This window comes from Puma concolor, chromosome A3, assembly GCF_028749965.1.
Source record: "Puma concolor isolate L17-30 chromosome A3, mPumCon1.1.hap2, whole genome shotgun sequence".
In the NCBI taxonomy this organism is placed as follows: Eukaryota; Metazoa; Chordata; class Mammalia; order Carnivora; family Felidae; genus Puma; species Puma concolor.
The window spans coordinates 129,517,529-129,534,679 of record NC_141669.1 but is presented as its reverse complement, the minus strand read 5'-3'; the positions used below and the strand labels follow the sequence as shown (position 1 = coordinate 129,534,679).

Here is a 17,151-nt window from a genome sequence, read left to right as displayed (position 1 = left end):
TTGGTTAAGCGTCCGACTTCGGCTCAGGTCATGATCTCACAGTTCGTGAGTTCGAGCCCCACATCAGGCTCTATGCTGACAGCTCAGAGCCTGGAGCCTGCTTCGGATTCTGTGTCTCCCTCTCTCTCTGCCCCTTCCCTGCTCATGCTGTGTCTCTCTCTGTCTCATAAATAAATAAACATTAAAAAAAATTTAAAAAAAAGATTTGATTTGTATGAGAATGCTCATAGTAGCTTGTAAGAGAATGTTCAAATAGATCTAACCTGGAAATACCCCAAAAGTAAATCAACATGTGAATGGGTAAATAAGTTGTGGCATCTTCATACAATAGAATACCACTCAGTAAGAAAATGGAACAAACTATTAACATGTTATACTTATAATGTGGATGAGTCCCCCAAACAGATGCTGAGAGTAGCCAGACCCCAATGATTATACTTACATGACATTCCAGATTAAACTAATCATGGTGAAAGAAATAAGAACAGTGATTGTCTCTGCGTGTGGACTTAACTGGAAAGGACGTGAAGGAACTTTCTGGGGTTTTGGAAATGTTTTATATTTTATTTTATTTTATTAATTAATTAATTTATTTTCAATTATTATTGGTTTTTTTTTATGTTTATTTTTGCAAGAGACAGAGTGCGAGCAGGGGAGGAGCAGAGAGAGAGAGGGAGACACAGAATCCAAAGCAGGCTCCAGACTCCGAATGGTCATCACAGAGCCTGCCGTGGGGCTGGAGTTCACGAACTGTGAGATCATGACCTGAGCCAAAGTCGGCTGCTTAACTGACGGAGCCTCCCAGGCGCCCTGGAAATGTTCTATATTTTAAAAGAAATGGTGAGTGCATTTGTCAAAACTCAGTGAATTATAACTTGTTAAGATCTGTGCAATTATAACTCAAAATAAAAATTAAAAGACAAAAAACTTAATGCATGTAAAGAATTTACTACAAAGGCTAGCAAATATTAACATTTAATGAGAATTATCTCCTATTATCAAAAATTTTAAGTTATATACTTCTTTTTTTTTTTTTCAACGTTTTTTTTTTTTTAATTTTTGGGACAGAGAGAGACAGAGCATGAACGGGGGAGGGGCAGAGAGAGAGGGAGACACAGAATCGGAAACAGGCTCCAGGCTCTGAGCCATCAGCCCAGAGCCTGACGCGGGGCTCGAACTCACGGACCGCGAGATCGTGACCTGGCTGAAGTCGGACGCAGTTATATACTTCTAAGCAAGAGAAAAAGAAACATGTCTTTTCAGATGATATTTGCACTTGCCTATTTGCACTCCAGCATAATTACATTTAAAGTAACATAGCTGGGTGCCTGGGTGGCTCAGTCGGTTGGGTTGCTGACTCTCGATTTCATCTTAGGTCATGATCTCATAGTTGGGTTGGTGAGATCAAGCCCCGCATCCGGCTCTGTGCCGACAGCGTGGAGCCTGCTTGGGATTCTCTCTCTCCCTCTTTCTGCCCCTCGACTGCTTGCACATGAGCGTGTGTGCTTTCTCTCTCTCTCTCTCAAAATAAATAAACATTTTGAAAAAATTAAATAAATCTCGGTTCACATTTTTGTGATATGGCCAACTGAGAGTATGTTCTTCAGTTTATTTTGATACTTGCTTTTCTCAACCTTTTCTTTTTTTTTTTTTAATTTTAACTTGGAGGAAAGGTGCAAGAGTAATACAATGAACCTTGGTATATACCCTTCCTTCACCCACATTCCTGGATGTTCCTATTTTGCTGTGTTTGTTTTATATTAATATATATATTATATTTATATATATTTGTATATATTTATATTTATCTTTCTCAAGGAAGCAGCAAAGTCCAATCTAGGCATTCTGGTTCCAGAGTCCAGGCTTGTAGAGGGGCTAAGAGAGACTGAGTGGCTTGTCCAACTCATGGGGCTACTAAATGCAGTACCAGAGACTTGAACCCAGGTCCACTGGCCTCAGAGTCATTTCTATTCCATTGCGCCATGTTTCTAGGGGCCTTACGTGCTGATTTCTTGTCTACCAAGCACCAAACACCTGGTCTGGAGAGCAAGGGCTGTAACCACCATCCTTCCTGCTCACAGACTTTCAGTGGTTCCCTGGTGCTCACTGGGGCAAACCCAGACTCTTGGCCTGACATTTGAGGTCCTCAGAGACTGGGCTGCCCTTCTATCAACACATTCTCGGCTTGCCTCGTGCATTCATCTCTCTAACTAGATGAACTAACTTGTTGCTTCTCATCCACCCTTAGTGCGGGGGTCAGACCTGGCACCCAGGGCCACATGTAGCCCTGGGGCATGTTCCTCTGACAAACACAGCATTTCGTGTTTTTATGTTTAGTATTAGTACGGGATCATGGTTTCTTCCCCTCCCTCCGAAGTATTATAATTCATCAGTATCATTGCTTATTTTGATGTTCAGATTGTCCCAGATTTGGACAATAAGATTTGGACAATAGGAACCTAGTCTTATTAATATTCTCTTTCTGGTAAGGAGACTATACATTCCTTGAGGCAGGGGCTGTGTCCATCTTGTTCATAGTCATGCCCCTGAAATCTTAACATCAAACCCGGCCTTCAATGAAAATTTCCATCAGAAACAAATACTGTTGGGACGCCTGGCTGGCTCAGTCAGTAGAGCCTGGGACTCTTGAGCTCAGAGTCATGAGTTCGAGCCCCACTTTGGATGTGGAGCCTTGCTTGAAAAACAAACACACGAATACCGTTGAACCTCCTATTTTGCGTGGGGTAGTATATGTATGGGGGATACTGTTGATATAATTGTGAGAAAAATAGGTATAGTTACGTCCTCATGGAGCTTACTTTTTTTGGGGGGGAGATATTAATAAAAATCATATAATATGTATTTGTAGAATGATTTAAAAAACAAATGATTGATAGTTGCATTATTGTCTCCTGTTGACTTTATACATATACACATACCTTTAGAACATATATAATATTGGTTGATGTCTTGTATTCCATTTCGGGGGATGTCTTTCTTTTTTCATTCCCCAAAATGTACTGCAGAGTAAGGTAGGTTTACATGATCTTTTTTTTTTTTTTTAATTTTTTTTTTTCAGCGTTTTTTATTTATTTTTGGGACAGAGAGAGACAGAGCATGAACGGGGGAGGGGCAGAGAGAGAGGGAGACACAGAATCGGAAACAGGCTCCAGGCTCCGAGCCATCAGCCCAGAGCCCGACGCGGGGCTCGAACTCACAGACCGTGAGATCGTGACCTGGCTGAAGTCGGACGCTTAACCGACTGCGCCACCCAGGTGCCCCTACATGATCTTTTTTAAGTGATACATAGTATTCATTAGGACGGATACTTCATTTCCCTATTGATGGGCATTTAGCATGTTTTTGGTTTTTGCTTTTGCAATACAAACAAGGATGCAACAGGTCTGTGTACTTCTGCTTGGTTCTCTGGTAGATTCCAATAAATCAAATTGCTGGGTCATAGGGTTGCTTTCCTTTTCTGTTCTGAACACATCTGTATCATCGAAATTCATGCATTATTGTTTTGTGATAAAAAAGTAAAAAATAGAAAGAAGTAGGTAGATTTTTCGTGTTGTTGGCTCTGAGGAAGTAGAGGTGCCTAATCATTGTCACATGTCTATTATATAATCTGCTAATCGTTATGTAATGAAATCTGAAAAGGATGCTTCTATCATTCCACATCACCAAGCAGAGAAGTCTCAGGCCTTCAACCCTGTCTAAAAGATGAGAAACATGACTCCCTTGGGGAGACTTTGGGTCCTTTCTGATATAAAATGTCACTGCATCTCAATGACCAGGGTTTCCTACTAGTAAAGCCTCCTTAAAAATCTGTTTCCCTTTTGGCAGCCCCAGAACCACAGAGCTGTAAGGGACTTCTTAGCCACCATTGTGCAGTCTTGTAACAGTTTCCAAAGGAAAGTTTTGAGTTGTTGCAAAGGCAGAGAGTTCTGTGGGACAGTTTTTCTCACTATCACTTTGCAATTAAGAGAGGAGCCTAAACCTGAGCTGATAAAGGTTGAAGTACACAAAGACCTTGAGTGGTGTTCAGATAGCAACAGATATAGTCATCACTGCTGTTTGAATAGCGGGTTGCTGGTTCTCCAAATGTTTCCCTGTGTATTTTGTCATTGGCTCCTCTGAGACAAGACCCAGTGGCTTTAGCTGGCGACACTAAGACTGAGAGAGAGAATCCTGCAATCAAGGAACATCTGTTGGGCACATCCAGATCAGACACATGCAGAGCTCAGGGGAAACACAGATGAGTAAGGAGCTCCAGGTTTTGTGGGGGTGTCAGGTTTAAAGTGATTCTATCTATCTATCTATGTATCTATCTATCTATCTACTTATCTATCTTGGGAAGGAAAGAGGTGAGGGGGGAAAAACATTTACACTGAGGGAACAGCATATAGAGGCACAGAGGCCAGAAGGGTAGAAGAGCATGATGGAGGAAGAGAACAGGGCATGGAGTGGGCTCCGAGACTTCAATAAATGTCTGGGGTTAAGTTTGAGAGACAGAATCATGGTCCAATCGCAAATATGTCTGACAAAGTCTTGGATACGTGTTAGACAATCACTAAGGATTCAGTGGAATGGTGAACCACAAAAACTGAGTCCTCGGTGAGCTCACGGTCAATATGTTTGGTGGGAGTATAGACAAGTCCAAGCCACACCATGATTGAAGCCAGTGTAGACCATGCTGGTACTAAGGTGTTTGCTGAAAAGTCGCAAAGCAAGGAGGCAATATGAAAGTCAAGTGAAAAAGCTGAGGCTCGTATAGGCGAGGTAACTTGCCCAAGGTCACGCCCCTAGTAAGTGGCAAAGGCAAAGCTGGGAGCCCCGTTCTTAAAGACAGTCCTCTCAAGGCCGGATTCCATCTCGCGTGATCCTGGCACCTCACTTGCTCTCTTTAAGCCTCGGTATTTGTGTCTGTAAAATGGGGTGAGGACTCCAGCTGTCAGCTCCTGCTCAGGCTCAGTCGGGAGAGCTGCTCGCAGATCATCTGGACAAGGGACGAGTCCGGGAGGCGGAGGCCGGGGATCACTCAGTCCGCGCTCGCAGCTCCTAGCCTCCACCGCCCCGCTCCACACCGGTTCCCATGACAACCCGGCCAGCCACCATCCCGGGGCTGGCGTGCGTCACGTCCGGCTCGTTTGTTTCCGGGGCTAGTCCGAGCCGAGGCGGCGGCCCTGCAAGCCCCAGAGCCGGATTCCGCGACTCCTCCGCTCGTTCTTCTACCTCCCGCTTCTCCCTCCGTCGCCCGCGGCCATCGGCCTCGCTCCGGTACGACGCGCAGCCGCGGCCCAGCCTCCCTTTGGACCCGCCTCCGAGAGGCGTCACTTCCTGGCCTAGTGTTTCCGGGTCGCCGCTGGTGTCGGGGTACTGGCTTCGGCCCCTTGCAGCCGGCCGGAGCGGCGAGAGCCCAGCGGGGGCCGGCTCCGGCGGCGGCCGCGGCTCCTTCTGGATACCCTCGGCCGGGGCGTCCTTGGCGGCAGTGCCGGGTGAGTGCGGGGCGGCCGCGAGCGGAAACGGCCTCCGGCGCTTCCCAGGGCAGAGGGGGGCGCCCGATTCGGCGGGGCTCGGCCAACCCGAGAGCGGGGTCCCTTCGCGGCCGGCGGGGGCGGCAGGCGGGCCCGCCTTTTCTGCGTCCCGAGGGCCCAGCTTGTCCTCAGGATCCCCACTCCCCCGGAGACTGCCTCGCAGATTCCTGGGACCGGCCATGGGTGGCTCAGGGCAGCTCAGGAGGAACACCCCCTCTTCGGCGACTAACCAAGTAGGAGGCCACCCGACCCCACCGCGAGGCAGTTACCGCGCAGTGGTCCCCAGCCCAGTGTCTGTCAGCCGATCTGGGTTTGTACTTATTGTGTGACCTTGGCCAAGTCATTTCATTTTCTGAGCCTCATTTGCCTAATTACTTAAATGGGAGTGAACCTGCCTGCTAGGGCCGTAGTGGGGATGAAATGAGATAATGCTTGTGAAGCACGGTCTCTGGCATACAGCTGGCGTCCAATAAGTGATAGCTGCAGTGAATTCATTCACAAAGCCAGATGGGGCCTGAGTTTGGGACTGGGGTGTTTTTTTACAACTGATAACGGCCCTCAGAGACTGTAGGAATTAACCAGCTTGGGAATAGCAGCCGCCAGCTCCTGTCCCCAGCAGGGAGTGGAAACTGCTTCCTTCAGAGCTTCTCTGAGAGGCAGCTGCCAGTAGGGAAGCCCGTTTTCAGCAGGTTATAGCTGGTGTTATTTTCAGAGGTTTGCAAGACCTCTCTCTGAATCTCTCTGGAATCTGATTGGGGTATGGGGGCCCTCTGGTGTTTCACAGGCAGTGCAAGGTGCCTTGGATGTGTCTCAGGAACCTCGGGTTTGGAATGAGTGCAAAAAAGTGGGGTACGGAGGTGGAAGAGGTTGAATGGCTTGCTCTCCTCTTGCTGCTGTTAGGAGGCCGAGGGAACTCTGAGCTGGCTGAAGCTAGACCAGAGATCTGTAAACCTGTGGACTGGGGCAATGATGCGTCCTAAATAGCCTATGTCTGTGCAGGGAGGGGGCTCCTTCAGATGCTGCTTGGGGGATGTTTCTGCTTGAATGGGCCAGCTAACGTAAAGCCAAGCTAATGCTTTGCTACCCCAAATCATTTCAGTTCCTTTCAGTGGGGTTTGAAACAGATACAGCTTTCCTTTGACATTATTATTAAAAAAACAAAAACAAAAACAAAACCATTAAAAAAATTATCATCGTCATGAAAAAACCACCACCTCCCTGAGTGTATATGTAACATCTTCTCTCTTCATTGAGTTGCTTTTCCAAGGGAGTCCAGATTGTGGGTGCAGGGAGTGCTGACCAGGCCTCTTGGCTCTGGGCACCCGCCTGACGCTGTTAGGGATGTTCACAGTGCCATTTCCCGCCCCCCCCCCCCCCCCCCCACCAGACTGGCACGTCATGGCGCTCCAATCCTTGGGTTGCTTGGAGAAATTAACGGCTTCTGTCATTGCGCTGTCTAGTCTCCTGTAACCACGCTGTTTTTGCAGAGAGTGTGTTTTTTTGTTGTTCTTGCAGAGTGCTGGGAATAAATTGCTGGCTCTATGCTCAGAAAAGACACCAGCTATGACCAGCTACAATGCAGCCTGTATTCTCAGAAAATGTATTCAGGAGGGATGATGTCAGCTGCTTTACCACTGGCCGGTCTCTGGCCAGCCTCTTCCCTTGGCCCTTGAGCTTACATCTTAAAGAGATTTGCAGCTCTTCCAGCCCCCTTCGGTGTGGGAAGATGGGAATTTTGCTACTATAGCAATTTTTAGAACTCAAGTCTGCTTGCCCTGCCATGGGATGTTCTAACTTAGCCTAGCCCTTTCAAGTAGAGCTGTCCGGCAGGTGCAGCCCAGAAGCAGCATAGAGCTTGAGTCAGGGTTTGGGCATCGGACCTTGGTGCGGACCTCAGATCCTCCTTCTTCCTTCCCTGTGATTCAGGACAAGTGATTTGGCCTCGCTGAGCCTCAGTTTCCTCTTTAACCTTGGGGCTGTCCTGTGGCTTTCACTGATTTTCATTGAGCACTTAGCAGAGGGCCCTCATGTACTGATCCCTTAGTGAATGGTAGATTGTAGCAATAAATGAGTGGGGGAAACGGGGAAAAAACCCAGGCCTCAGGGCCTGCCAACCCAAGTTCAAATTCCAGCTCGGACCCTTGGGAGCTCTGTTGGGCTGGTTGTTTCATGGCTGAACTTTGGTATGAGGATTAAATGGGATGATGCAGGTAAAGCAGAAGACTCAGTGCTGAGTGAGTAGTAGGACCTCAGTGATGATTCATTCCCGTCTCCTTTTCTTTAATTACCTCTTAGCGTTCATTTTCTTTCACCTTTTTCCTCACCTACCTAGGTTGACTCAAGATTCATCATAGATGGGTTTCCCATCCTTGACTTGAGGATTTGGAACACCAACACCGATTGGGCTATTTGGATCCCTTTTCCTTGTTTATCGTGTGCCAGCAACAAACACGGGTGTGGACTGTGATGTGATTACAGAGCAGCAGACACTGAGCTTGAGAGTGGCTGACTTTGTAAAAAAAAAAAAAAAAAAAAATCAGCCTCTGTAGGCTCAGCGCTGACTTCGTCAGAGAAAAATCACAGCCGCATTTAGGAGGCTTCATGTCCCTTTGTTTACATTTTTCTCAGATGTACCAAAAAAATAGTCCCTGGGACCAGAGGCAGGATGGAAGTTTCTCTTGTAAATACAAAATAGGAAATACATACCGGTTTTTATTGGTAAGGACAGTGATGTCTTCTCTCGGCTTGCGATACGTACATTGATAGTGACCTCTTGTAAGTAGGATTGAGGGCAGGGCTGTGGCTTCCCAACTGCAGCTCCCTCCCCCCCCCCCCCCCCCATTATCCCCGCACTGCACCCATCCGAGGGCCTGGCATGAGATAGGTGCTGCATAAATACTTGTTGAGCCCAGGAGCCTGGAGGTATGGGAGGAACACGGTGCCTCAAAAGGTCAGGCTTGGAATCTTGGGTCCAGTAGTTCTGGCTACTTAACAGCATGTCCTGTCATGGAGCTGACCTCCCTGGAATCTTGGGAGAGCTCAATGAGAAACTGGAGGCATGGCATCACGAATGCCTCTTTCATTTCTCCTGCTTTATCAAACACCTACTGTGTGCGAAGCTGTGTTCCAGGCACAGTGGTGAATGAAACAGATGTGGTCCTTGCCTTTGTGAAGCATGCTGGGTTACGGTGGGGGCACAAAGAGGGGAAGTTAGTAAATGAATAACGACACTTTCAGCTGGTGATTACCCCAGGATAATGGGGTAATGAGGGACTAGGAAAGTGGGAGTCACTGAGCTGGGGTTGTCAGCGAGGCCTCTGAGGGGTGACATTGGAGCTAAGGCCCGAAAAACGAATGTGAGCCAGCTACGGGAAGAATCAGAGGAAGAACATGCAGAAGGAACAACGCGGGCAAAGGTCCTGAGACAGAAGTGAGCTTTGTGTGTTTGAGGAACAACAGAAAGGTTTGTGTGGGTGGAACTTGGAAGGGGAGGACAGCTATGAGAGATGAGCAGGGGTAGACCGTGAGAAGCCTTTGGCCTTGGTCAGGAGGTAGAATTTTATCCTAATGGATTTTCATGTGCCTCCTGTGCTCCTTGGGTGTATGTGTTCTTGAAGCACGGGGCTCCCTTGGGAGGGCAGTGGTTGGGAGAAAGTGGCCTCTCTGTCCCCAGTTCTCCTGCACATCTCACCCCTCACGTCCTGGTTAAGATCCTTGGAGCCTCCCCAAAACTGTGAAGAAGCCAGGTGAGTGGCTCATTGAGAGTGGATGATTTTATTGACCTCATGATCGTTGCCAGGTTTGTGGGCCCTTAGCACTTCCTGAGCTGAACTCAGATCTGAAGGACTGCTGGGCCTGTCCCTTCTCACTGTAGCTTCCTTCTCAGTCCCATGTGGTCTCCACAGCCAGCAGGAGCCTCCTCCACTTAGCTAGCAGGTGTTTCTGAAGCACGTACCCTGCCCGCCTCTGGTTCTGTGCTTAGTTACCTTACTGAGTAATTCAGTCAGGGTCCTTGCACCCGTGGAGCTTGTGGTCAGGATGGGCGACTGTGAAAATGCACATCCCTCACCTGGCTGGAGCTACTTGCCCATGCTCACCTTACCTTCTTGAAAATGCTTGGCATTTTAGGGGTGCCTGGGTGGCTCAGTCGGTTAGGTGTCCGACTTTGGCTCAGGTCATGATCTCACTGTTCACGAGTTCGAGCCCTGTGTCGGGTCCTGTGTTGACAGCTCAGAACCTGGAGCCTGCTTCAGATTCTGTGTCTCCTTCTCTCTGCCCCTCCCCTGCTTTTGCTCTGTCTCTCTCTCAAGAAAAAAATAAAATGCCTGGCATTTTGGCAGGGGTATAGCACCTTCAGATACCAGGAATAGCTGTTCGTGTTTTTCAAGGGCGTATTTCGAGCCAGCCCTCTGTGAAGACCTTTATATACTGATCATCATCCTTACACCGACTCTGAACTCTAGGTACTATGATCAACCCCCACTGTCAGATGAGAAAACAAGCCCAGAGAGGCTGAGCAATTTATCTGACTGGCCCAGAGAAGCAGATCGAGGATTCACACTTAGGCAGTCAGGCTTCTGGATCTGTTCATAGATCAGATCTGTGCTGTGCTGCCTCCTGTGGCCCCGGCAGTACCCTGGATGAATGCAGGTTTGCTCCCAGCATTGTGGCACCGACCATGCTGGTTACTCTGTGTGTGTTCTAACCAGTGGCCCCGCAGACAGCAAGTGTTCAGATTCGGGCGCCTGAGTGGCCCAGCAGTTGAGTCAGTTAACTTGATTCTGGCTCAGGTCATGAGCTTACGGTTCATGAATTCGAGCTTCGAGTCAGAACATGCTTGGGATTCTCTAACCACCGCCACCGCCCCCCCCCCCCCCCAGGCTCGTGCACATGTGCACTCATTTTCTCTCTCTTAAAATAAATAAATTTAAAAAAAAAGTACAAATTTGGTGTGCCCCAACTCAGAATGTTCTGTCCTGTCCATTGGAACTGTAAACCTCTCCTAAGTATAGGGGAATAAGCTATAGGTATTGGAGAACTGTAAACCTTTCCTAAGGTATCAGGCTGTCAGAGATCCTCCAGGGGGCAGCAGCCAGTGTGGTCTTTCTTTAAAGTTGCAGATGTGATCCCGGCCCTCCCTGCCTTGCTTTGAGCTCTTCTGGGGCTTCACATGCCTCTTGGAATAAAATACACAGTTCTTCACACGCTCTGCTCTCTTAGCCTCGAGGCACAGGATCCTGCCCTGCTGGTGCCTGCGGCTTCATCTCTGGTCACTCCCTTCCCTCCCCCTGGCCGCTTCAGCCATCCTGGCCTTCTTTGTGTTCGCCAAGCTCCTTCCTGCCTCAGGAAAGCAGGGAGTGGTGGGTAAGGGCGTCGACCTTGGAGCCCAGCTGCCAGGGCTCTCGTCTCAGCCCTGCCTCTTCGTGGTTCTGTAACTTTGGGCACGTTCTTTACATTTCTCTGTCTTGGCTTTTGCACCTGTAAAACGGGGATCAGAGTAGTAGTGCCTGTGTCTCCTAGGGTGGTTTAACAAGATGAAGGGCATTAGTGTGCATGAGTGCCTGGCAGCATTAGCTCAGGGCCTTCCTCCCTAGGGACGCCTCTGATGTTACATTCCCCTCCCACCTCTTGGCCTGGCAAACTCCTCATCCTTCAAGTCTAACCTTCATTGCCTGGGGTGGGGGTAGGGAGATATCTATTTATTTATTTAAATTCAAGTTAGTTAATACAGTGTAGGAGTAGAACCCAGTTAGCGATTCCTCACTTACATATGACACCCAGTGCTCGTCCCAACAAGTGCCCTCCTTAATGCCCATCCCCCATTTAGCCCATCCCCCCACCCACCTCCCCTCCAGCAACCCTCAGTTTGTTCTCGGTATTGAAGAGTCTCTTATGGTTTACCTCCCTGTTTTTATTTTTCCTTCCCTTCCCCTATGTTCATCTGTTTTGGTTCTTAAATTCCACATATGAGTGAAATCATAGGATATTTGTCTTTCTCTGACTTATTTCACTTAGCATAATACGCTCTGGTTCCAGGGGGTGGGGGGGATTTTTTAAACTTTCTCCTCCTCCCTACAAAACCAGGTTGGGTGCTCCTAATCACATTCTTCATTTATGAGTTCAGCAAAGTCAAGGACCTACCTGTCTTGTTTCTACCACAACTTTGCAACATAGTACGTGTTCAGTTAAATGTGTTGCATGGATGCGCAGAGAGGGGCCCGGGGCTGGTGGTGCCCAGTTGTAGCTCAGGCCAGTTCTGACTTTCGTTTTGCCTCGGCAGCCACGAGCTGGTACGTGGACCCGTTCGAGGAATGATGTGCTTCTTGTTCTTCCCCTTCCAGAGCATGCCCCTAGTCCAGGTGGGCAACATGTCAGTGCTTTTAGCGATGTCACTGCCTCGAACCCAGAAGCCATGGAGGAGATAAGGTAGCCCCCCGGTCCCTGGATCGGATGGGGAAGCCCAGTTCAATGGATACAAAATACAAGGATGATTTATTTCGGAAGTACGTGCAGTTCCACGAGGGCAAAGTGGATGCCACCCCCAGCAAGCAGCGGCCTGGCAACGATGAGTACCTGCGGGTCGCAGCCTCGACCCTGCTCAGCCTGCACAAGGTGGATCCCTTTTATCGATTCCGGCTGATCCAGTTCTATGAGGTGGTGGAGAGCTCCCTGCGCTCGCTGAGCTCCTCCAGCCTGCGGGCTTTGGCCTGCGCCTTCAGTGTGCTGGAAACGGTCGGTGTCAACCTCTTCCTCTACCCGTGGAAGAAGGAATTCAGAAGCATCAAGGTAAGGTCTGGGGAAGGGCCGTGCATACCGGTCTCCCTTCTTGCCCCTCCCAGTCCGACCTGAGAGGGCTTGTGCCAGGTACATCCCTCCTCTGCCTGCAGACCCGTCCGGTATCTTGCCCACCGCCTTTGGTCCAACAACTAGAAGTACCCCCTTCTGTTCCCCACCTTGCCTGTCTGTCCAGTGTCCTCTCTACTGAGTCCCTGCCCCTGGCAACTCCCGTCTGAAGCTGTGAAGTTGGAAAGGCAGGCAGCACCCTGGTTACGCAGGACCTCCAAGCCCAGGGCAAAGGGCTTGAATTTGCCCTAAGTAGGCTGGGAGGCAAGGCAGGCCCGGATCGGGTTTACATTTGGAAAGCATTCTGTTCTATGGGAAGGAGACCAGTTAGGAGGCTGCTGCAGACGCCGGGGTCCCCTGAGAGGCGGTTCGGACTAAGTGGGAAGAGACAGGAGAGTGGAGGATGGATTTAAGAGAGCGAGAGAATTCTGAATCGTTCCGAAGGCAGCGATGGCTCAGGAGAGTTTCCACAAAGCCAGGCTTTTGTTCTTCAGAACTCCGCAGAAATCCAGAAAGGAATATTCTTCCTGCTCATTGGGCCTTCCGCCTCGGCTCTGATCCCCTCTCTTCACCACGTTTGCCCTGTTTCCTCAAATGGCGCAGAGCCGCGGAAGCTCATTTGGGGAGCTCGTGGCTTTGTGTCCTCCCGCTCAAGGCGGTGCCGTGCAGCTCCCCTCGCGCCGTGTGCCCAGCTGGCCTCTGTCTGCTACACGGCGGGGGGGGGGGGGGGGGGGGGGGGGGGGATTGCTGCTGAGATCTTTCCCTCCTCTCTCCTCCCCCCCCACCCACACTTGGGTGTGCTCAGACCACGTGTGCCTCAGCAAATCCCACCTTTTTCTGTCCCCTTCCTTCTCCTAGACCTACACAGGCCCCTTCGTTTATTATGTCAAGTCGTCGTTGCTGGAAGAGGACATCCGAGCCATCCTGCATTACATGGGCTACGTGCCCGAGTTAGGGACTGCGTACAAACTCAAAGAGCTTGTGGAGACCCTCCAGGTGAAGATGGTCTCCTTTGAGCTCTTTCTGGCCAAGGTGGAGTGTGAGCAGATGCTGGAAATCCACTCACAAGTCAAGGACAAGGGCTACTCCGAGCTAGACGTGGTGAGCGAGCGCAAGAGCAGCGCAGAGGACGTGCGGGGCTGCTCGGAGGCCCTGCGGCGCCGGGCTGAGGGCCGGGAGCACCTGACGGCCTCCATGGCCCGCGTGGCGCTGCAGAAGTCAGCCAGCGAGCGGGCGGCCAAGGACTACTACAAGCCACGGGTGACCAAGCCCTCGAGGTCGGTGGACGCCTATGACAGCTACTGGGAGAGCCGGAAGCCGCCCCTGAAGGCCTCGCTGAGCCTGCGGAAGGAGCCGGTGGCTGCAGACCTGGGCGATGGCCTCAAGGACGAGATCATCCGCCCGTCCCCCTCGCTCCTGGCCGTGTCCAGCTCCGCCCACGGAAGCCCGGATGACCTGCCGCCCCCCTCGCCGAACAACGGTCTGGGCCCGCTGCGTGGCACGTACTTCTCCGCTCAGGATGACGTGGATCTGTACACGGACTCGGAGCCGAGGGCCGCGTCCCGGAGGCAGGACGCCCTGCGGCCGGACGTGTGGGTGCTCAGAAATGATGCCCACGCCCCCTACCACAAGCGCTCGCCCCCCGCCAAAGAGTCCGCCCTGTCCAAGTGCCAAAACTGCGGTCTGTCCTGCAGCTCCTCCCTCTGCCAGCGCTGCGACGGCCTGCTTGCCGGTCCCCCGGCCCCCAGGCCCGGCGCCTTCCCCAGCAAGGCCTCTGCCCACGACAGCCTGGCCCACGGGTCGTCTCTGCGGGACAAGTACGCGGGCCAGACTCAGGCCCTCGACCGGCTGCCGCACCTCCACCCAAAACCCAAGCCCTCGGCCACAGCCACCTCCCGCTGTGGCTTCTGTAACCGCCCGGGTGCCGCCAACACCTGCACCCAGTGTTCAAAAGTCTCCTGCGACACCTGTCTCGGCGCCTACCATTATGACCCCTGCTGCAAAAAGAGTGAGCTGCACAAGTTCATGCCCAACAACCAGCTGAACTACAAGTCCACCCAGCTCTCCCATCTCGTGTACAGATAGACTCGACCTTGCACCCCCCTGCTCCAAGGGCTACACCACCGACTTTCTGGGTTCCCCCAGGGAAGAAGTGTTCACGTATTGATCTCGGAAGCAGAGGCCTGCATTTGACCGTGTAGGTGTCAGGGGATCGTGGGGTCGCCCGCACCACGTGCGTTCACCTGGCGACCCAGATATTTCCTTTGATGGCTGCTTTGTCACCTGACAAGGGAGAGGGTGGCACTTCCGTTCAGATTCATTCTTGCTAATCTCTCCACTCCCTATTCCATTGTTTGTTTTTGAAGATTTCTGTCTCTGAGACTCTTGCCACACCCACCCCTCCCACTGCAAAGCCAACTTGGACTGGGAAGGGCCCTCCAGGTCCCCTCCAAACGCCCACCTGGAGCGCCGAGCTAGAGGCCTGTTGGCTTGTGAAATGAGCCCTCCTGCCACACCGGGCCTCTTCCAGTGGCTCATCCCTTGGCCACCCCCTTCCCGGACACAAGGATCCCCTCCTGGACTCCCCGCCCCTGACTTCCACCCGTCTGGGTTTCAAAGGTGGACTGAGTCCGGTATTCACCGAACGGCATCCTGTTGCCACCACAGCTCAGTTCAGCCCGTGGCGTTTGTGCACTTTGCTCCGACGCACTGAAGCGTGGACCGTCCACGGCAGGATGGACTTCTCCCCCTTTCTGTTGTTTGCACATGCCCCTCTTACTGTACTGTAAATAGATATTTTTGAGATTTATTTTTAAATAAATATTCAACTTGCCGTGTGTTTCACAGTGGTTAAAACATTGATCATGTAGCTATTTATACAAATGGCCTGGGTTCTTTAGTCTTCCAAGGGAGGGTCTCCTCCCCTTCCGTGTTGTATCCTACACACACCACAGCCCAAGGGTAGAGCAGAGAGTGTGGGGGCAGAGGAGGAACAGACGATGTCCCAGAATTGGTGGCGAGCCACTGTCTTCCCTCCAATAAATCTCTATATACCTACCTCCAGCATACACTTAGGGGGCTAGTGCGGGCCGGGAGTTCTGTGCACCTGCGGACTGTGATACCCTAGTGACCCTTCAGGAACCTCACCCTGCGGACCTACAGCCTGGTCTTTGCCATTTGCCGCGTGTGAACCTGCACTCCGAACTTCTTGAGTCTCGTTTGAGAAGGAACGTCATTTGGGATCTCCCCGCCCCTCCATCTCGGCCTTCTTCGCCTGTTTCCAGGACTCCTCTGCCACGTCAGTGATCTTTTTGCACTAAAAGTGGGCCCGAGTCAGCGTGTGCCCATCAGACGGACGTCTCCTGAGATGCTCAGCTGAGCCTAAGCGCTTCCAAACCTGAAGGCCCCTTAAACTCCTCCTGTGAATGACCCCTGGATGTTGCTTTTGGGGTGCAGAGCAGGAGTGGGGCAAGAGTTTGAAACTAAAAACCGCTTCCTTGTGAACTAACATATTTTAGCCATACGTGTTTGTGATGTACAGAATATAGGAATTTACGTGCAGTGGGTTTTCTGGTAGAAAGGAGGTGTTTGGCTCTCGAACACATTTAGCTCTGGCTGAATCCTGAGGCCACTGTGAATTTGCTGATGTTCTTCCAATGCAGTGGAGTGATTTTAAGGTTTTCCAAATCTTCTGTGGCTCTTTTTTATATATCTAGTAGAGCACATGTAGATACTCAATGTGTATATACAGCTGAGTTTCAACACCTTTATTACTAAGACCAGCCCATTCTGGGGTCATCATCTTTGATGTTCTTCCTTCCCACGTTTCAGAAGTGTCGATGCCTGTTTTACTCCTGAGAGCTCTAGTTTTCTAGTTTTCCGTTCCCAGATCGCTCCAGCACTACAGGAACTTTTAAGCAACTGTGAGGCCAGGTAGCTTCTACTGGTGGGCAGGAGCAGGAGTGCCCACCTCGTCCTGGGAGAGAAAGTCCGGCACACATGTCATCATGGAGATACCGTGTTTATAGACTGGAATAGGAGATCTCTGACCGTGTCCTTGGCGTGTACCTTACTGTATGAGGTTGCTGTGATTGAGATGGGTAAATACATGCTAATTTAAAAAGATGTTTTGCGATTGATTTCTATCAAGAGTTGAAATGTTGAGAGATGACTCAAAAAAATAATAAAGTGTCTTCCATTATTAAAGTGTTTGGAGTTTTATGTCCCTCCCTCCCTGCTGCTTTTGAAGTTTGGGCTGCTTGGATGGTTTGTTTGTTTTGCTCAAGCTGTATCCTCTGATGACAGGACTCTCATTTTCTCTCCCACAAAACTGATAACTTGATGAGAGCCCCGCTTTCGAGTGCTTACTCTGTGAGCCAGGTACTTTGCATGCTGACTCTTCACATGCGTGATTCCACAGAATAGTCTCCGTCATCCTGTAAACTAGGTAGTGTTACGATCCCCACCTGTAAGATGGGGAAACTGAGGTGTGCCAAGTTCAGCCATGTTTCTTAGGAGTGGGACTACATACTCCAGGAGAAATGATGGTGGTGACTGACAGGCATTAAATAACATTGAAGGACATTATGAAAAAAATTAATTATGTTTTTCTTTCAATCCGTTTAAATGCCTTAAGGAGAAAGTCCATTTAATGCTAGCTTGTCTTTACCAAAGAGGAAGCAGGTGTTAGGCTCGGAGCCTTAGGCAGAGTCTTAGCTAGGCGTTCCGTTACCTTCTGTCTGGAGCAGGCCGTACTGCTTTTCCATCTACA

General features: G+C 50.4%; 1 protein-coding gene across 3 annotated transcripts; it reads left to right on the top strand.

Annotated features, from left to right (window-relative positions):
- Positions 1 to 5,339: 5,339 nt before the first annotated feature.
- On the top strand, positions 5,340 to 16,586 carry SPATA2 (spermatogenesis associated 2). Of its 3 annotated transcripts, none has more exons than XM_086702464.1 (3): positions 5,340 to 5,498; positions 11,879 to 12,323; positions 13,239 to 16,586. In XM_086702464.1, exons 2-3 carry the CDS (start codon positions 11,988 to 11,990, stop codon positions 14,463 to 14,465), a joined length of 1,563 nt encoding a protein of 520 aa, XP_086558590.1. In that variant the 5' UTR covers positions 5,340 to 5,498; positions 11,879 to 11,987; the 3' UTR covers positions 14,466 to 16,586. The 3 variants fall into 3 exon arrangements, with proteins under 3 accessions (XP_086558590.1, XP_086558591.1, XP_086558592.1); XM_086702465.1 differs by lacking the exon at positions 5,340 to 5,498 and adding an exon at positions 5,644 to 5,847; XM_086702466.1 differs by lacking the exon at positions 5,340 to 5,498 and adding an exon at positions 8,487 to 9,283.
- Positions 16,587 to 17,151: the final 565 nt, after the last annotated feature.